Here is a 21,476-nt window from a genome sequence, read left to right on the forward strand (position 1 = left end):
GTTCCTGGAATCGTGGAAACTTCCATATCTATAGACACGGCCAAGTACATGTGCAATGAACTCTGTACATGGTCAGACTCAAAACTTGCTTTCTGATAATGCTGGAATGCTCTTCTCCATTCTAGAAGCAATGCGGGAAGGAGGGTGGGGATTTCCAGGGATCCCTAGAGCAGCCCTCTGGTTTCAATTTGACCACTCCACTGCATGGCTTTGGGCAAATCTCACGACTTTTCTAGACTTTTCTTTCAGTCTCTTAAGTTGTGAAAAGCAACTGTGGCTGGTCTTCCCACTTCCGGAATCCAGGGAGATTGCAAGGGTGGAAGATCCCCGGAAACCGTGAAGCCCTCACTCAAGGAGATTTGATAATGACTGTGGCTGGAAACCTTACAGGCTGGGTGGGGCCACTCCTGATGTTTCCCACAAGGCATTTCTTCCTGGAAAAAGAAGTGGCACGGGATGGGGCTGGGGAAGTCCACATCCTGGTGTTCTGCTGCTTCTGCAATTTCTCCCTCACCCGGGCTATCAGAGGCCTCATAAATTAACCCCTCAGTTGTTCTGCTCCAGACAGACTACTCTTTTAATATCCGTTCCCTCAACACTGGTGTTTTAGTCATGCCACTATGGGCAGTTTAAAAAGAACAGCAATTCACACATTGGAAACAACCCAAATGCCCGGCAACCTGGGAACCGTTAGGCAAATTATGATGCCTTCACAAGATGGAATATTTTGCAGTCATTAAAAATGATGCTTATGAATGTTCTGCAGTAGTGCCAGGATAATGCTTATAGCGTACTAGTAAGTGAAATTAAAAAAATATAAAATTATATATACACAGTACAATTACTTTAAAAAGCCTAATTTGTCTTGAAAAAAAAAGAGATAAGAAAATAGACTAAATAATCACTTTGGCTACCTCTGGGTAGTAGAATTGTAGATAATTTTAATTTTCTTTCTTACACCTTTCTGTATTTTCCAAAATTTAAAAAAAGGAGTATATATAGCTTTTCAGTAAAAAGATACGATCATATAAAAATTTGTATTTATAGCAGCTGTATTGTAGTTGTAAACATATGCAGTCCATGAGGAGAGCAAAATAGATGGAGGGGAGAATGTGATTAAATCAAGACACCTAGAAAAACTGTAGTCTAGGATACACAGAGACATGTATAGGCTTCGTTTGGGAAGTCAGACTTTGAAGAATGAAAGAGCAACTCAGATGTTCTGATGCTCAGGGCAAATGACCAGATTTACTGCCTGGGAAACCATAACATGTGAAACCCAGCTATGTGCTGGCAGCTGTCAATATCACTATTTCTGAAAGGATGAAAAAGAGTGAAAACTTGGCACAGGAGCAGATGCTTTGAAAGTGGGCTGAGCTCAGAAGATGCTCTTCCTCTCTCTCTCTCTTTCTCCCTCTCTCTGCAGGCCTTTCTGGTCCCACGCACTCTGGCTCTTGTTGGCCTTTGCCATCCTGGGCCAGCCCTCAGTTTACACTAGGCAGCTTCAAGGGCTAATTTTCTCCCTTTTAATATTCTTCAAAAAGAACTTTCCTGCACGTTCAGAACATTCACATATGGTGCCCGAGGCCCCAGACACAGGGCAAGCAAAGGGCTGCTGGTTCTAGGCAAATGAGAAAGAATCAAAAATCCAGGAAGGCTAACGTAGCTTTCTTCCAGGCCATTCAGCAAAAGGAGGAGGCCACTGGTGACATGTCTCGCCTGGGGGACAGAGAGGTTGGCACTCCGCCAAGCCATGCACTTGTCATCTCTCTTGGGACTTTTGTAGGAACCTTCTAACTGGTCCCTACATCATCCCCTGCTACATCCTCCTGCTGCCATGCACTCAGATTGATCTTTATATCTCCATCCACTCTGTGCCAGGCCTGGCTGGCTGCCAGAGAGAGCAAGAGATGATCAAAGTCCAGTCCCTGCTGGAGAGGAGCTCAAAGTCTGGCAGCGAAGACAGACATTTGGAAGCAAATGAGTGCCATTTGGAAGCCAAAGTGATGACTGGCGCCACACGGTAGGGGGTCAAGAAGACACAGGTTCTGGAATCACAGTGCTTGGGCTCAGCCTCCAGCCCAGCCACTTACTAGCTTAGCTATGTGACCTTGGTCCAATCCTTGGACTTCTCTAAGCCTCACTTTCCTCATCTGTAAAATAGTCAAGAGTTACAGTATCTCAGAGGGTGACTGGGACATTTCAGGGGGATAATCTAGAAAAGCTCATCAGAGGGTCTGGCTCACATTAACACTCAAGAGTGGTTATAATTATTCGCAGAGGGCTTCATGGGGACTGGGGGTGCGGGGCACAAAGTTTCACAGCACAGGTGAGGATGCAGTTGAGTCCTGAAGGATGAGCAGGCATTTGTACTTTGCTTATGCTTCTTCCTTTGTTCAAACCTTCACCCTAACCCCACTGTGGAAGGAACAGAGGCCCATCAACGCCTGCAGGATGTATATTTCTCCCATAGACTTTCAACTCAGCAAGGATTTTTTAAATACTTGACTATGGGGAAGGCCCAGGTACCACCTAACTGCTATGGTCTTGCTGCAGACAGGACCTCTTATGGAGCAGCTGCAGGACATGAGGCGGGGGATGAGGGTGGTGGAGGGGACATTTGGGGTAGCAGCGTTTTACCAACTCATAGAGAAGTATTTTAGCATTTTAACAACTGGCTAACCATCTGCACTTTTGCAAACCAGCTGAAGGTCAGTCTGGCCTCTGGTCCAACTCAGCTGGTCTATGGCACATGCTTCCCCCCAGGTACCTTGCAATTTCCTGCCCTGGAGCCTTTGCCAGCTGCTTCTTCCCCTTAGAATGCCTGATCTTATCCATCTTTCAAAGCCTGACTCAAAACCCATCATCCCTGAGGCCCTCGGCAGTTTATCTGCACCTCCCTTCTGAACCTTGGCACTTTCTATCTTTGATGATAAATGAGCTGCTCAGGCAGGAGTCCTGAGAGGTCCCTGGGCCCCGCCTCCCCAGCACGGGGCCACTTCTGAGCCCTGTGAACTTGGGCGAGTTGTATATCCTCTCTGCCTCACTTTCCACATCTATAAACTGGGGACGACAATAACAATTCCTCTCTCCTGGAGTTATCACGAGGGATAAGTGAGTTAATTCATGTAAAGTGCTTATAATGGTGCCTGGCACACGTAAGACTCTGATAAAGACCAGCTCTTCCTTTTCCTATGCTTAGGGCAGGCACTCAATGCGTGTTCAATGAATGAATGAAGAATGAACAACTGAATAAAAAGTCTAGTAGTAAATAAAACAAGTAATTAACAAGTTTGAAAAGTATAATAAGAAATGAAAAGCTCAAGTAGCACTGAGGTAAAGATTTAAGAGGCAGGGTCTATATATACATATCCAGCAATTTGTTTCAGGAGGTTAACATGTTTCTCAAAGGTTTTTAACTGTTGTTTAATCAGATGAAATGATTTGATTACCATTATTCCACTTAGTGATATTTATTAAAGCCTAAGCCAGGGAAAATCTTAGAAGGAAAAGGGTAGAGGTGGAGGAAGCATATTAAAACAAGAATGTTCCTGTTGGGATATTTTCAGACTTTTAACCTTTGCAGGCAATCCTATGCCCTCCCCCTCACATCCGACATCCTTCCCATCCCCGTGGCACGGCACCCCGTTGACAGAGTAAACTCTGGGCTCAAGCTTCCTACCTTTGCATCTCAGTTCTGCCCCGATCAGCTGTGTGACCTGGGCAAGCTACACAACCTCTCTGAGCCTGAAGTTACTCAGGAAAAGATAAGAGATTGCGATAGTGTAAGATATGCTACTACATTTGCAGGATTCTCGTGAGGACCCAATGACTAATGCACTTAGAAGAGAGGCTAGCATGTCGTAAGTACTTGGTAAAATTTGGTTGTGATGATGATGATGGCCGCTTTGAAAAACTCAGCTCTAAGGTGATCAAAACACGGAAACACGCAAAATGCCTCAGTAGGGGAGCTGGTCCCTGGTCCCTACACTTCCTCCCTTATTGCTTCAGGAGTGGGATTATCATGGGCTCTTTTTCCTGCAATGGGGACACTATGTGCACTGAGTCTCTAGTTCAGCGACGTCCAATAGAAGTTTCTGTGATGTTGGAAATGTTCTATCTCTGCAGAATCCAATGCAGGAACCACCAGCCACATCTAGCTATTGAGTATTTGAAAAGAGGCAAGTGATACTAAGGAACTGAAGCTCTAGTTTTATTCAATTTAAATTCATTTAAATTTAAACAGCTTTGCATGGCTAGTGGTTACTATACTGGATAGTGCAGCACTACTACTTCCTTAGTCTTTGTATCATAAAGGTAAGGTTTTCCTTCTTTTTCCCTTAAATAAAGAGAAGCTGGTGTCAGACCAGACCAGACTGCTGTGGCAGCCAGTTAACTGGGATAAAATGAACAAGTGAAGCACATGCATTTGATCAGACTAACCCCCCATGTTGGGAGAGGGGGCTGTTTTTGAACTTGAGCCCCCAGCTTATTACCTGTGGTCAAGAGCAACTGCACCTCCTTTGGCTGGGAAAAAACTCCTGGGCAACTGCGTGTAAACAGTTTGACCAGCCCTGAGGGCTGGACGTGTTTAACAGCCCTTTAGCTGGTGTGGTTTAGGATTTGCCCTGCTGCCTGTCCTGGGGAGGACACCTGTCAAATCCTGCCTCACCTTTCTCCTGCGCACCTGTGGCTAATTTACTATTCCCAAGCCTCTTGAGAGGAGCTGGCCACCTCGTTAAGTGGAAGATGATCATTATATTTGGATGCTCAGCACTTTCCCTTGGCTGCTGCTCCAAAGCCTGAGAGTTCCACAGGCTGGCCACATTTGACTTCTGAAATCCATTCATTTCGGCAAATTGCAGAGGGATCCAGCATCTCATGAGGTAAGAGTAGAGGCCCTGCAAGGCTCAATCCAGCCCCCAGAACCTGAGAAATATTTCTTAGTCACCTATTATGTGCTAAGCTCTATCAGACAGACAAAAATCAACAAAAGGCTTATTTCTTGCCCTTATGTAACTGAAAATGGGAGTTGGGGAAATGAATGACAACACAGTGTCTTGTTATTCACGTGATGCTCCATGGACCAGCAGCATCAGCACCACCTGGGAGCTTATTAGAAATGAAGCATTTCAGGCCCCACCCCAGACCTAATGAATAGAATCTGCATTTTAATAAGGTCCCAGGGGATTCAAATGTACGTTAAAATTTGAGAAGGCCTGCTATAGTATACATCTAGGTTATAAGCACCATGACAGTGAGAATAATAATGGCCATTATCTATAAAGAGATTAATGCATGCCGGATTTTAAGTGCTTTCTATATATTAACACATAATAGCTTCACAACAGCCCTCTGAAGCAGATTCTATGATAGCTCCCATTTTACAGATAAGAAAACTGAGGCTCAGAGTGGTTAAGTAACTTGTTCAAGGTCACAGAGCTAGTAAGTGTTAGAACCAAGATATAAACTCTGGCTCCAGAATAAAAAATATCCAAAGATATAATTAATGTGCTGTGAAGGTCCTTAGCTTTACCTAAGTAGCTTCCAAATAGCATTTTCCTATTAGTAGCAACTAGACTTAATCATTTCATCTGTAGATGAAGGCATTTCTACCTCACAAAGTTGAGTGTAAGGATTAAATTCTGAAAGTAAAGTAGCTCACATAGCACATGACACATAGTAGGTACATCAAATGTTCATTACCTTCCTTCAGGCATCTTTATGCCTCCATCAAGGGAGGACTTACAAGGAATCAGACGCAGTTCTGGTCTCTTCACCTCCCTTCTCAGAATCCTTTCCAGCTCCTCACTGCTTATAGGAGAAAGTCCTGACTCCTTGGTGGGTCTCTCAACCTTCTTTCCTGTCTAATTTGTTGCTCTACCCAACACCTCTTCAGAACAAGGTCTCGCTTTCTGTTTTCTCACCTTCCTGCCCTCCATGGTATGCATTCTGTTCCCTTAGCAGAGAGCTTCCTTCCCTATAGCCATGCAGCATTCATTTGATGTTTCTGATACTCCCAGACCTACCCAAGTGTGCAACTTACTTAACCTCACTGCACCTCAGTTCCCTCATCTGTGAAATGGGGAGAGGTGAGGCTAGCTCCTGCCTCAAGGGGTACTGTGATGATTGAATTAGTTAATACACATGAAGTATAGAGCAGGACCTGCCACATACTAAGTGATGATCAAAATCTCTTATAATATCTAAGAGGAGGTCAACCTGGTTTAAGGAAGTAAATAATAATCCTTGCCGTTGATGGATCACCTGCTAAGTGTCAGTGATTGTGTGTGGCACTTACATAAATTAGTTCATTAGTCATCGAAACAGCTCCATGAAGTAGGAATGATTTTTTGTGTACAGCTAAGAAAACTGAGGCCTGAAGCATGTGATCAGTAGAGCCAGTGGCAATCTAAGGGCTGTCTGAGTTGACACTGGCAACATGGCTCTTTGGACCGAAAGCCAGAACATATAGGTTTCAGACCCAGCTCTGTTCAGTTCTGCAAGCATTATATAAGCACTTACTATATGCTATCCACCGAGCTAGGCCCTGGACACTCAGTGCATCCTGAGGTTGTAGGAAAGGGTTTTTGGAGGAGGTGATACCTAAAATGAGTCTTGAAGGATGAACTGACGGGGGTAGTGAGATGATGGAGCGGAGGGGAGGCAGTGGTCCAAGAAGAGGGCAAAGCATGTGCAAGGCACTGTGGCACTGCCTTGCAAATCCACTGAAAATATGCTTATGACTCCAGAAAAGTCCACTCATCCCTCTAGGCCTCAGTTTTATCATCTTGGACAGGAATGAAGCATGTTTGACATGCCTGTTCTCAGCTTTTCTCTTGACTTTAAATTCCGTATCCAATGATGGAACGGTCCTTATTTTGTGAAACAACCACACACCTTTTGAATATAGACAGAAAACTAAGATTGGAAGGAAATACCCCATATGGTCTCAGTGCTTATTCCTGGATGCAGAGACTATGGGTGACTCAAAGTTTCTTCTTTAAAGTTTTTGTGTACTTATATTTTATTTAATAAGTATATTAGTTTTATATCCTGTAAACATTCATAAAGATTCTAGAGATTAGGGATGAGGCTTTCAAATATTATTTCTTTAAAACCATAGTCCATGGACAGCAAGACAGACTAGCAAAGACAAGCACAGAGCAGGGCCTGATGCCAGGAGTTCAGACACTAGTTTTGCAACTTTAGCTGCATGACCTTGGGAAGTTAATCAACTCCAGTTAAGTTAATGTAACCAAAAAAAAAAAAAAAAAAACCAACAAACTTTCAAGAAGCATAGTTACCTTCCCTCAATGCAAGCTACTTTGATTTTTTTAAATTCAATTCTATTTAATTTTTTAAAAATGCAGGTTATAACCCACAGCATCAGGGGAAAGGGCTAAATAGTATTTTCAACCTTGTGGGCCATTTGGTCTCTGTCACAACTAACCACAAGTGCAAAAGCAGCCAAAAATAATATGTAAACAAGTGGTTATGGCTGTGTTCCAATAAAGCTTTATAAAAACAGACAGTAGGCCAGGCTTGGCCTGTGGGGTATTGTTTGCCAATCTCTGCACTGCATTGGTTTAATGGCCCATTAATGGGCTGTAACCTACAGTTTGAAAAATACTGGGATTAGAGTTGCTTTTACCCTGGCCAGATGAAATAAATTGCAGCAACGCTCATGTCACAAATAGATCATGTTTTAAAACTTTGTTTCTTAAGTTAATTATTTAGAATTCAACATGCATTTTGTTTTTCATTAGAACCATTTATATAATGGTTGGAATTCCAGGCGAGCCCACGAGTAGCCCTGCAGAAAACAGGTCTAATATATGGTTCTCCCACTCTGGGTTGTCCCTATTCATCCATTGACTATGAATTTCTCCAGGACCCACTAGCACTGGGTGGACATTTTAGGGGACTTTTGTGCAAGATGTGATCACTGCCCTCAAGAAGGTGAGAAAGTAGCATTCGACCTCTGGGGAAAGGCGTTCTGCACTGCTGCTTAAGATGTCAGGAAAAAAACAGTCCTCCTGTCTCCTTCTTGCTGTTGAGGTTCCTAGGGTGTCAGCCCAAGCAGTCTTTATGTTGGGGAGTATTCACTGTGGTGTGTAAGCCAATCAGTTGTGAGCTGTGTGGCTAATAATGGTCAGAAGTACTGAACTGTGCAAATGATTCACTTGTGTGTTATTTATTTTTTAAAAAAGTAAAGTAGAAGAGTGTAGTGAACCTTTGTCACCTTTCTTGGGTGCTTGGAACCACAGATGACCTTACTGTTTGGAGAATTTCCCATATTATTATTCCATAGTTCAACAAGGTAGAAATTCACCTTTCCAGACACCCCTGCTACTAGGGTGCAGGGATGTGACCCAGGCTCCACTGATTTAGAAGCAAGTGGTGTGACATAGATGGAACGTGACAAGAGTGGTAGCAGAGTCATTCAGCTTTCAGGGGTAATGGTGACAGAGGTCCTGCTGGGAGTGGCCAAAGTTCAGCCTCAGTGGTAAAAAGTCCAGTGTCTAGGGCTCTGAGTAATCCTGGGGTGCAACTTGGGCACTGCTCCAGGTTGTGTGGGCTCAAAGCCTGCTTCTCCAGCTTCAATGCCCTCCAGAAGTCTTCTTAAGCTCTACTAAACATTTAGACTCATGGGACCATCATAGGCCACACTTGTCCTGCATGACAACATCAGACGTTCCTTTTACTGGGAGTCTTTATAACGATTCACCCAGCCATCTCAGAGCTATCTTCTGCCCCGGTGACACTCAGGTGCAAGGAGATAAGATCCAGTTGGGTGGTTGTGAGAACTACTCTGCTTTCCCCAATATCTCTTGTAACAACTCCACAGAAGTAGCTTTCAAGGTCCCTGCAAGGGACATTGCCAGTTATAGGGATCAGCGAATTCAAGGAAGCCCAAAGCTCTGGAAGTACTATACCAAGTACTATAGATACTTGGTATTTATACCAAGTATCTATAGTACTACAAGGCCAGATCTAATGTACCAACCTAGGGTCATTCTGACCATAAGCAATATTGCTTAGTAACACAGTTGATATTGTAATTCTTATCATGTTTCCAGGGGAACAGAGCTAGAAAATTAACCCAACATCAGATTCTCATGCAGGAGTGGAAGGGATCTGTTAACCCTCTGCCTACACTGGGCCTCCCAGAGGTTTTCTTTCTGCTAAGCAGGTTCAACTCTTGCAACTAAGCATTCCTACTAGTAGTTCTGTTTGTATCAAGGATACCTCTGCTCACTTGTGTTCTGATATACATTCCTTGATGGGAAAGAATGGGGAAGGGTTATAATTAGAAGGCTGGAAATTTTGCATAACCCTGGGTATGTCTGTTGGAGTATGTTAAAATTTGGATATCACCTGTCACATATTGATGTGCTGGGGTGATCTTTTGGGAGGGTTTCTTAGAAGATGTATTTGGGTACCATTAACTCCTAATATCTGGTATGTTTGCTTTATTAACTCTATTTCCTCAAGTGTAAATTCTTCCATTTGTTAAGACTGTTCTGTTTCTTCCATTCGTTTTCCTCAAATAGTTGGTGATTGGTGATTGGATACTCATGTTTGTGGTTGAGATTTCCCTGGTAGACACAGGGAAACAGATGTCTGCCACATCTGTTTACACAGCTCTGCTTACAAAAGGGGCGAAAGCTGCCACTGCCTAGATGTAAATTCTGGTTTGTTTCCCATGAGACTTGGGGAGAGTAAAACTACCTAACTGTCTAGTCTTCTAGCTGAAGCTGATCTCTGTTCCTCTCGGGTATTACCAGTTACTCCAGGCAACAAAACACTCTTATTTATCCTACTCCTTTTAATTTTATGGTGACAAATTACTGAAATCATTCATGGCCAAACACATCTAGGAATCACTAGTATTTCCAGTAATGATTTGGGGCAGGGAAATTTTGTCATAGATTTAAGATGATTCTATTAAAAAATAGTAGTAGCTTCACATGACCCCTATCCTCAAAACTGAGGTGTTTACATTTATCATTACTATTTGGAAAATAAATATAGCCTAATCATAATCATACAAAATTTATCTGAGTTTTTTTTTTTTTTTTCCTAAATAAAGTATCTGAGGGACTGAAAGATTTCAGAAGCTCAAAAAATAGTAGCCAAAGTTCTGGAACAACTTAAACTACAGAAATTTTATACTGGTACTGAGCTTCTTCAAAACCCCACAATGAAAAATGAAGCTATCCAAAACCAACGTAGCAACTGGAAAGCTATGCCCACATGAAAGAGTCAAATGGTATACGGAGGCCTAGTTCCAAGTACTCCAGCCAAGAAAGGCTCTTCTGACAAGCAGAGATGGTTTGAGGCACAAAACAATCCGTATTTCAGTCAACAAATATGTTCCAGGCCTTCTGCTCGGCGTGGACAAAAAGCACATAATATTCAGCTCCTGTTCTTGAAGAGTCTATGGAAAACCATATAAACACCATGGCCTTACTTGACTTTGCCAGAACAGAGATAGAGTCAAGGGAATGTTGTTTGATTTCGGGGGGGGGGGGGGAAAGGAAGACAGAAAAAGAGAAAATAAAAACAGCTCCAAATCAGAATCTTATCTCCCACTGGAAACGTCTTGTTTGTAAGTTTTGGTATGAAGCTGCTGTAAACACTTGGCTGGAAACAGAGTCCTCTCGCCTCTGAAGCCCTTCCCTGTGTATTTTCAGACGCTAATAAATATCAATGCCTAGCCTATCATGGAACGGGAAGAAACAGCTTTTCGTCTGGAAGGAATCATACACAGGCTTCTTTAGGGACAACGATAATAACATTTTAGAGCCAAAAAATAAAAATAAAAATAAGATATACAGTATCAGCTCCTTTTTGGTGGGGGTGAGGGGAGCTCCCCTTGTGCCAGGCATGGCACTGGATGTCTTAGCTACAGTATCTAATTCATTGCTTACACCAGTCCCAAGAGGCTGGTTTTGTTCCCATTTCACAGTTGAGGAGAAGAGTTTCAATAGGGGTGAAATGACTCATTCAAGGTCCCAGAACTAGAAGAAGCAGAGCCGGGATCCAAACCCAAAGGTTGATCTGACTCCCAAATCCATACTCTTCCAGAGGACCAAAGTGAACAGAACTCAAAAAATGACAAGTTCTTTCTGTTTTGTGTGGTCCCCTGAAAATTCAGCCAAGGAGGAATGGAAAGACCGAGATAATTGACTCTGACATATTCTAGGACATGTTCTCTTTACTCGGCTCCCCCTTGCAGCTCATGCCTCTTTAAAACTTGTCCCAGAAAGTCTGGAATCCTCAGATGGTCTCCCTAGACTTACAGCCACTTCAACTACACTCTGAATCCTGAAATAGATTCCAGAAGGGAAGATGGAAGCTACATAACAGAAAATATAACGGGAGCCATGCAACTGTGTTGAGCTGGGGGCGGGGGGTATATCACACGATGAGATGTATATTTTAGAAGTTTCAGTCTGGTGGCCATGAGGATGGAGCTGGTCAGAGAATATTAAGCCTCCCGTCCAGGGAGACCATTTAGAAATCAAATGCAGTAATAGCAGTAAGAGGGAACGAGGGACTGAACCATGCAGTGAGGTAGCAATCTGGGGAGGAAGGATTAGAGGAACGGGAGACGGCACAGACGTAGCATCAGTGAGACCTGCTGACCAGCTGGCTGTAGGAAGGAGGGAAGGAGAGGAAGGAGTGTGGGGTGAGTCCCATTTTCTGACCGAGGTGACCAGGTTGATGGTGATGCCATTCTTAGAGACTGGGGTGGCGGGGAAAGGAGGAATAGTCGGTTTGGGGGGAAAGATGTTGGCTTTAGTTTTGAGGTGGTTGTGGGCACTCCTGATGGAAATGTTCCATAGGCAGTTGGATCAATGGATTTGGCCCCTTCTTTCATCCTACAAATATTTACTGACTTTGTGATATACACCAGATGTTGAGCTTGGCATTAGGTATGGCGTGACAACCAAAACAGATGTGTTCTGTGCCCTTACGAAGCTCACAGGCAATAAACACACACACACACACATTTGCTGTGTTGGGCAGAAGAGAATAAGGTGCCCTGAGAAGAACCAGCCTGAGAGTGTGAGACTTGACAGTGGAAACTGGAAGGCTGAGCTGGATCAGGTTCTGGAGCTCAGAGGTGGTGATGTCTGTCTGGAGATGGAGGGGGTGTCATCTGCATAGAGGCAGGAATTGAAGAGTGGCAGGGTAGGTGAGTCAGAGAAATTGCCCTATTCTACAGGCTGCTGGGGTAGGGATGGGGCCTGAAGAACTAGGTACCCCAAAGGCCAAGGCCAATAGTTTCCATCCTCCCAGCCATCACGATTCACACTCATAGAAAGCAACGTCTTGGTGTGTCTGACTGAGGTTGTTTTCTGCCCAGGGACCAGAGGCACATTGCCACCTCTCCACTTTGGGCATATTTGGCACATGAAAATATGTACACGGCACCCACTGATTTGGTCTGGATGGCAGGAGACATGAGTAATCCTCTGATTAAGTTAATTCTAGACTGGATTGAAATATTGATGCTAACTTGGGATTTAAAAAAAAAAAGAGTCAACTTTTGTCTCACTCATCCTCCATTCTCTACTCTAAACTGAAAAGCCAAGAGACATGGTTTAGGAGCCCAATTAAGCCCGATCCATCCTGGCAGAAACAGAGCATCCAGTGAGCATTTCAAAACCACTTGGAACCATTTAACAGAGAAAAGTGCATTGAGCCCAAACTGGGAGTTGTTCAGCTATTTACGGATAAGATCTCCAACAGCAATAATAAAAGGGAACATTTTTTGAGCATTTACTACGTGCTGGGCACTGTTCAATGCATTCAATCTTCAAACAGCCTTATGAAGGATTTATTCTTAGGACCTCTATTTTGTAGATGAAGAAACTGAGGCACAGGGAGGTTAAAGGCACTTTACCAAGACACCCTGGCTTTTAATTGGAAGAGCCTGGATTTGAACCCAGAAGTCTGGATCACAGAGCCTGTTCTTTAACCACTCGATAAACAGCATCACTACTGCAGTAGTTAGAGTGAACAAACCTGTGTACACAGGAGAAGGGGCCTGATTTGTGAGATGCTGGGGGGAGATGTTCCCTTAGGAACAGGTCCACATCTCTGTGGACCTGTTCCCAGGGGAAGAGGGGACACCTCCAGGCAGCCTCCTTTCCTGATGGTGGTTTGGATGCCTTGCCTCTGAGAGGGTGAAACCATCCTCAGAAAATCTTGGGATTTTCCAGGTAGAAGGCAACCTGGAAAGCGCTGAGTGCAGCTACTCATTTACAGATGCGGAGGCTGAGGCATGGGGAAGTGGACGGATGGCACTGGGGAGCAGCAGAAGCCAGGTCAGAGGGAGCTTCCTCTTCCAGGGGGCCCTCCCTTCCTTCTCTGCCATAAGGATTCTGCTTCATGGGAACTTCTATGCTGTCTCCTGCCCACATGAGAGGCCCACTTCTGGCTGAGCAAGTGTTGTGGTTTCCCCCTGGAATCCCCAGGGCAGACGGATGAGATGAAGATAAAACATCTCCCACCCAAGGAGCTGGTATCCCCCTAAGCTGCCTTCACAAGGAAGCCCCCTTGCACTGCAGAGGCCTCATCCCTCCAGATTTGCAGACCCTCTCTTCTGACCCAGGCCACTTTTATCCCAAACTGGGCCAGCCCTATGCAAACCCATTTCAAAGATTCCACCCAGGTCTCTAATAACCCCTCAAGGTCATCTAGATGCCTCCAGTGAGTTTCTGGAAACTGGGCAGTTCTGACCCCCAGCATCCCTCTCCTCTCCCACTCCTGTACCACCCTGGAGGCAATACCTACTCACCATAAGGCGGTGTTGGCCAGAAGGGAGCCCCTCTCTTTGGCCATCCAAAGCCAACATAAGTCTTACCTTTCCACCTGGAGGTTGACTTTGGAGGGCTCCACGTTGGGATTTTCCCATTCCATCTGTGGGCAGTGCATGAAATAGCAAAGGGTGTATAGGGCCTCCGGCTCCCAGTAGAGAGCCCCCTGCTTGTGGTGCAGGGGGGTGCCATTGCCATGGTGCTTGGCGTTGAGGGGCTGCAGGTGATGCATTGCTCGGGACACCAGGTCACCTGTGGACAGAAGTAACATTTCAGATCCTTCAGACAGCCAAGACTTGCAGAGAAGATGTGCCTGGATATCTCGGCAGAGATTTCCATCCTGAGATTCCCTCATTCAATGGGAGTGGTCCCATGAGACCTCCAGGCCACACATCAAGCAGAGAGGAAAGCATTTGTTCATTCACCACACGACTGTCAAGGGCTTACCAGGTCTGGGGTGCTGTTTCAAGCACAGAGGGCTGCTAAGATAACTCCAATCCTGCCCTTCTGGGACCCATTGTTTCTAACAAGGCACAGAAAGCCCTTTGTATGTGTCTGCTTCCAGCCTCCCTCACCTTGGGACACACCCTCTGTCACATCCTCTTCTGTAACCAGCACTGCTTTCTTTGCAGTCACAAGAACTGTCACTTGCCTTTAAGCCTGGGCACACATTATTCCCTCTATCCAGAACATTCTCTCTCTCCTCTTTTCCAGGCTAACTCCTACTGATTATCCAGGTATCGGCTTATATATTAACTTCTCCAGGAAGCCATCCTGGAATCTCCCGCACTCCCCTGGGTCTCATATCACACTGTACTTTCTTGGGTACAGCATTTAGAGCACTGTGTCACAATATTCTTTTTCTTTGTCAGTCGTTCCCAACAACAGCCACTCAGTCCTAAATGACACTTATTATGCGATAGCACTAATTCATTTGATTCTCACAATACCCTATAAAGTAGGTACTTTTATAAACCCATTTTACAGATGAGGAAACAGAGGCTCAAAGAGGTTAAACAACTTCTCAGGGGTGCACAGCTATGAGTAGCAGAGGGAGGATTTGACCCTGGCAGTCTGGCTCCAGAATCCATACACTTAACGGTGCTCCTTGAGGGGCATGTTTTACTTTTCTCAGCACTGGCAAACCCTGAGAACACTCTGGTCTTTCTTACACTTTCTCAGAAGGAAACCAGCCTTCTCCTTAATCAAACCAAAGCTGCATGCTCCCAGATTGGCCATGGAGGGAAGATCCTCCTGTGGGATGCTGGCTGGGCCTGAAGCCCCGACTTTTCTTGGCTAAGATGGTGTTTCTCAAACTTGGATTGCTTGTAAGCAGGCTTCGTGAATGTAGCTATATCCAAACACCACCCGTACCATTATGTACTTAATCTTCAATGGACTCCTTTTGTTTTTTAAAATACATATATCTAAAAAGGAAACATTATGTCACTGCCATAAACGGAAAATCAGTATCACCTGCCATAAACAGAAGGTCATTGTGAAAGTTAACTTGATGAAAAGGAAACAGCATAATTAATTTATAGCTGAATTCTGGTCCTGCTTTCTACTGTTATAAATAATGAGTGAGAACATTGTTAGGGGCTCATATCAAGTGGGGCCTTTCTTCTGAAAGCAATTAGAATTAAAATAGAATTTAAAAGAGTCACTCCCATGACCAATGTTATTTAAGGCACTCCCCCTGTCCCACTGGAAATCATCTCATGCACAGTGGGAGGTGTTGCACACTTGGGGAGACACTCCTCTAAGATATCTGTGATGGTGAATTTTATGTGGCAACTGGGCTAGGCTACGGTGCCCAGTTGGCTGGTCAAACACTAGACTAGATATTGCTGTGAAGCTATTTTTTACATGGGATCAACATTTAAATCAGCAGATTTTCAGTAAAGCAGATTACCCTCCATAATGTGGGTGGGTCTCATCCAGTCAGTTGAAGGAAGGCTTAGGAGAAAAGATAGAGGACCTTGAAGAGGAAGGAATTCTGCCTTCAGACTCATGACTGAAACATCAACTCTTACTGGAGTTTAAAGCCCCCATTCCCAATCCTTCATTGCTCAGCTGAAACCAAGCCTGCAGAGCCCACCAGTTCTCTGCCATCCAGCTGTACTTTTTTTTTTTTTCTTTTTTTGAGGTACGCAGGCCTCTCACTGTTGTGGCCTCTCCCGTAGCGGAGCACAGGCTCTGGACGCACAGGCCCAGCGGCCATGGCTCGTGGGCCCAGCCACTCCGCAGCATGTGGGATCTTCCCGGACCGGGGCACGAACCCGTGTCCCCTGCAAAGGCAGGAGGACTCTCAACCACTGTGCCACCAGGGAAGCCCCAGCTGTACTTTTTAACATAACACTTTTTACCTAAAATCCAAACCCAAGAAAGTGAGGCTCAGTGAGAGGCAGGAGTTTCTCCTCTGAAGGCCCAGGGCCTGCCTTCTAGGTTCCCATTTCCTATCTGAGGAAAAGGGCCACTTCCTCAAAAGAAGATTGACAAGAGGACCATTCACCCCCTCTGTGGGAGTGAGACTATGGAGATGAGGTTTCACCTGAGGGTGGAAATGGCAAATATTCCCCTTTCTCTTCCATGCCCATGGCAGACATGCTTAGTCAATCGCAGAGCCTTTATCCACTAAGTGTAGATGCAGCCTTAAAAATCCTTCTTGGGCTTCCCTGGTGGCGCAGTGGTTGAGAGTCCTCCTGCCGATGCAGGGGACACGGATTCGTGCCCCGGTCCGGGAAGATCCCACATGCCGCGGAGCGGCTGGGCCTGTGAGCCATGGCCGCTGGGCCTGTGCGTCCAGAGCCTGTGCTCCACAACGGGAGAGGCCACAACAGTGAGAGGCCCGTGTACCGCAAAAAAAAAAAAAAAAAAAAATCCTTCTTGAGGCAAGATTCCAAGTGACCACTATTTCTGATAGGAGTTGTCAGAGGAAAGGAAACTTCTATGTTGCCAGAGTCCTAAGGCCTCATCAAGATGACCTAACCAGAGTACAATCCACTAAGCTTAATATCTGAACAGTGATGCAGGAGTTAAACAGATAGCAGTGGGGCGGGGTGGGGGGAAGGTTTGCTTCGCTACACCCCTCTGCCTCTTATCAAGCCTAACCTAGAGTCTGACCCTCCTTCTCTCCATTTGCCACAGCAGGAAAATATATGCAAGAACCTCAAAAAAGAATCAGAGAAGGAAATTCTCTTTTAGTGGCAGGTGGGCAGGGAAGATGCCCAGGGGACCTGCAGATGGAAAATGTGGAGAAACATGGCTCTACATGAGCAACAGTCCCAGCTGCCATTCATTGAGCGCCTACCCTATACCAGGCACTGTGAAAAAGCACTTCATGTGCATTGTTTCTAATCCTCACAAGGCTCTATAGGGTATGTTTATATTATTTTAGCTTTAGAGCAGTGATCTGCAACCAGGGTGATTTTGCCTCCCAGGGGATGTTTGGCAATATCTTTCTGGTGTCATGTCTGGGGGGCTGTTACTGCATCTAATGGGTAGCAGGAAGAAATGTTCTTAAACATCCTACAATGCACAGATCAGTCCCCACAAGAAAGAATTTAGCCCAAACGTCAATAATGCCCAGGTTGAGAAATCCTGTTTTACAGATAAGGAAACTGAGGCTCAAGGTCACAAGGCAGAGATAAAATTCCAACCCAGGTCTGTCTAACTCTAATGTCTGTGCTCTTCACCCTACACTGACCTGAGTCCTTCTTTCAGAGACATCCTGCTGCATCTGTGGCCAGCTCCAAGTCTATGATGGGGCCATTTGGCATTATGTAGCCAAGGTGTTAATGTATGCTCCTTTCCCTTGATTCAGTAATTCCATTTCTGGGACGCTGTCCCAATGTTAGAATCCAAAATGCAGCAAAATCTTCATGCACAAGGATTTTCACCCAAACCTTATTTACAGGGTCCAAAATTTGACAAAGAAACAAATGTTTGAAAATCAGAGCATGGTTAAATAAACTCTGGTATGTGATAAAACTTAGTTACTAAAAATGTTTACATAGAGTGGCAATAAATGATGAAAAGCTTTGTGTTAAAATGGTAAGTGGGGAAAAAAGTGAAATTCAAAACTGCATAGAGTGTGATCAGGATTATGTTATTAAAAAATATGCTCTGAGTAAATACCAGGAGAAAAAAAAAAGCAAAATGTTGACCAAGGATTTCTCTGCCTAGTGGGATTGTGGGTGACATTCCCTTCCAACTTTTCTGTCATTTCTGAATTTTGAATTATGGCATGTGTTATTTGGTATTATCAGAATAATAAGCTTACCGAGGTGGTGGTTAAATTTCTTATACCTTCCATCTAGGGTCAGGTTGGGGTACACTTAATCTGTTACAATACTGCTTCTGTTTTATGTTTTAGTTTTTTGGCCAGGAGGCATATGGGATTTTAGCTCCCCAACCAGGGATTGAACCTGCACCCCCTGCATTGGAAGGTGAAGTCTTAACCACTGGACCACCAGGAGAGTCCCCCTCTGTCTTTCTTGAAAGCACTCATAAAAAAGCTCAAAATAAGAAAATCAAAATGGAGTGGAGATGAGAAGAGGATCCATGTTTGGGGGCAGTGCATCACCCCTCAAGTTCCCCAAGACCCTGGGAAGGCTTTGGCCTTGATTGGGCTAACCATCTCCTCAGAGCATCGTTCAGCTCACCCTGCACTTACAGGTTCCCTGCTTTTGCTTTTGCTCTTGTTGTTTTCTCATCTTAGAGTGCCCCCCCCGCTTCATCCTCTCAACTACTGACAACCTTCAAGGCTGTGATCAAATGCCACTTCTTCCCTGGAGCCCTCCAGGATGCCACAGATAAGAATCAACTTCCCATTCCCCTGTGTATACACAACACCTGCTAATAAAGTCGAACATGTTACTTGTTTAATTCAGATGTGTTTTAAGTGCCCACACATCTACTTCCCCTACTAAGCTTCACAGGCAGAGATATGACTCATTCATTGTCCTGTTCTTGGAGGAGCAGTGTAGTGTAGTGGTTAGGGACAAGCTCTCTGGAGTCAGACTGTCTGAGTCTGAGTCTCCAACCTGCCACTGCCAGCTGCATGATCTTGGGTGAGTTAACCTCTTTGTATACGGGGATGATTATGACCTTTGTGAATTTGTTGTGTGGATTAAATTGATAACATGGTATAAAGTACCCAGCATTGGTTTCTTCATTTGAAAAATGGAGATAATAATAGTGCCTAACTCATAATATGAAATGAAGCAATCACAAATCACTTAAAGCACCTGGAATAGGGTCTGGCACATGCTAAGTGTATATAATAAGTATTCAGCACTATTTCTTTTACTTTGTATCATCACATCATCATCATCACCACCATCATCATCTTCACCATCACCATCTTGTCCATCATCATGACCACCATCATCATCACTTTCATTATCATCTTCATCATCATCACCATCATTTCTATCTTCATCATTATCACTACCATCATCATCACATCATTATCATCATCATCATTGTTATCAGCTGAGCCTCTGGATCAGAGGCCGAAAGGATGTCTCTGATGAGGGCTGGCCATAGGAGATGGAATTGGCACGGGGATTTTGGAATCACAAGCTCTATTTCAAATCCCACTCTATGTATGTGCTATCTGCTGCTTCACCTGTCAGCTTCATGAACCCAAAACAACAAATCCACTTGTCACTAGCTGCACTGAGTTTGGGTGTCTGGAGTTTGGTTCTAGGAACCTACTTGAGAACCCGCTTATAACCAGGTTTTCCAAATGTCAGCCATTTGAGAATCAGCATCATGAATTCTCACATATCTGTGTGCAGCAGGTACAGTTTATTTACTTAATATTTTTCTTTAAATTGGCTCATTCTTTCACACAATAAATTCATTTTAAAAGGAACCTTCATATCAGTGCCATAAAAGGAAAACCAATATTTTTCTAGTACCCATGAAAAATTCATAGCAATTAAAAATAGAAAGTGTTTTGCGTATCACCTACAATCATCTCCCATGCAACCCTTTGGGAAACGCTGCTCTGACCTGCCAGACTCAAGCTATCAGTGGAGCTCCCTCTAAGCCGTCTTCCTGCATGCCAGTGGGATCCCCCTGAGACAAAGGGCTGCACCTTCCAACATGGGCTCCTTCTGCCAAAACCTACGCTTTGACAGCACCTTCAACTCCTTCCCCGCTCTTCCTCCTCGGTCAAAGACCACTTACTATAGTATGTTTTCCAAACCTCACACAACCCTGGGGTAGGAGGTATGATCACCCTCTTTTCACAGATCCCTGGGGATCCGAGTGATCATGTCACTTGCCCTAGGTCACACAGCAAAGATAAGGAAGCCAAGGCATTCCCCAGCATCATAAACTGCGGTTTAACTTGCCTCACTGAAACTCCTCCCCTTGAAAAAACGAAAGACCATGTATAGCCCAGTACAAAGTAATGAGAGATTTGTTTTAAAGGAGAAGGAGAGCTGGAGAAACAGGGATGGACAAAGGAAGACTGAACTCTGGGTCCAGCAGGAAACTTAGCATTCATGCATTCATTCATTCATCAAATATTTATTGCATCCTACTATGTGCCAGACATTGTTCTAAGCACTGGGGATACAGTCAATGATGTTAAAAAAAAGTCTGAGCTCTTATGGGGTTTACAGTCTTGGTGAGGTGGACAGAAAATAAACAAATATATAGTATGTCAGGTGGTGCTAAGTGCTATGAAGAAAATTAAAGCAGGAAGTGTGTATAGAAAGCAGTGATGCAGGGAGGGTTAAGTGAGTGGGGCTGTCATAGGAGGGCCTCTCTGAGGAGGTGACATTTAAGCAGAGGCCTGAATGAAATGAGGGAGGAGCTTTGTAAAAATCAAGGGAAAAGCTTTCTAGGCAGAGGGAGGAGCACGTGCAAAGGCCCTGTGGTGGAGTGGAACATTCAAGAAATACCAAGAGGCCAGTGGCCACTTGACCACCTGAAAAGGTCACAAGTGCATTCTAGGAGCTGGAGGCAGCAGGACCTTCTGAAAAGACCCCATTTGCATCCGAGAGACCCCCTTTCCCAAGCAATAAGGGCTGTTTTTCTTTCTGGTGACACCAAGGGGAGACAACCCAGAAACCTTTTTATGCACAGTTGTAAATTAATGGCCCCACTTTGATGAACTCATTGAGTGGGAACAACAAGTTCACAGTTTAGTGTGAAAAGAAAACAGAAAGAGGCATTTGTCGATGAAGCCCTCATTTTTTTCCCCTTTAAACAGCAGAAAGCAATTACTCTAATTAATGACTCTCCAATGCAGTTTTAATTGGGAGCTTGGGGGCGAGGCAGGGAATGTCGGGCAGAAGGGCTGCAACAAGATCTTGGAGGACACAACTGTGGGACTGATGGGACCAAATGCACAGTCGAGTTGGTACAGAGGAATGGATAAAGAAGATGTGGTACATATATACAGTGGTATATACTGCTCAGCTATCAAAAAGAACAAAATAATGCCATCTGCAGCAACATGGATGGACCTAGAGATTGTCACATTAAGTGAAGTAAGTCAGACGGAGAAAGACAAATATCATATGAAGTTGCTTATATGTGGAATCTAAAAAAAAGGGTACAAATGAACTTATTTACCAAACAGAAGTAGAGTCACAGATGTAGAAAACAAACTTATGG

General features: G+C 44.4%; 1 protein-coding gene across 2 annotated transcripts in view; it reads right to left on the minus strand.

Annotated features, from left to right (window-relative positions):
* ABTB3 (ankyrin repeat and BTB domain containing 3) overlaps positions 1–21,476 on the minus strand; it is a 307,966-nt gene that overhangs the window by 92,702 nt on the left and 193,788 nt on the right. For both annotated transcript variants that reach the window (XM_060112558.1, XM_060112557.1), the window contains exon 3: positions 13,883–14,087. In XM_060112558.1, the coding sequence (XP_059968541.1) occupies positions 13,883–14,087 (205 nt within the window). The remainder of the gene's footprint in view (positions 1–13,882; positions 14,088–21,476) is intronic.

The sequence above is a fragment of the Mesoplodon densirostris genome, chromosome 11, assembly GCF_025265405.1.
Source record: "Mesoplodon densirostris isolate mMesDen1 chromosome 11, mMesDen1 primary haplotype, whole genome shotgun sequence".
Taxonomy (NCBI): domain Eukaryota; kingdom Metazoa; phylum Chordata; class Mammalia; order Artiodactyla; family Ziphiidae; genus Mesoplodon; species Mesoplodon densirostris.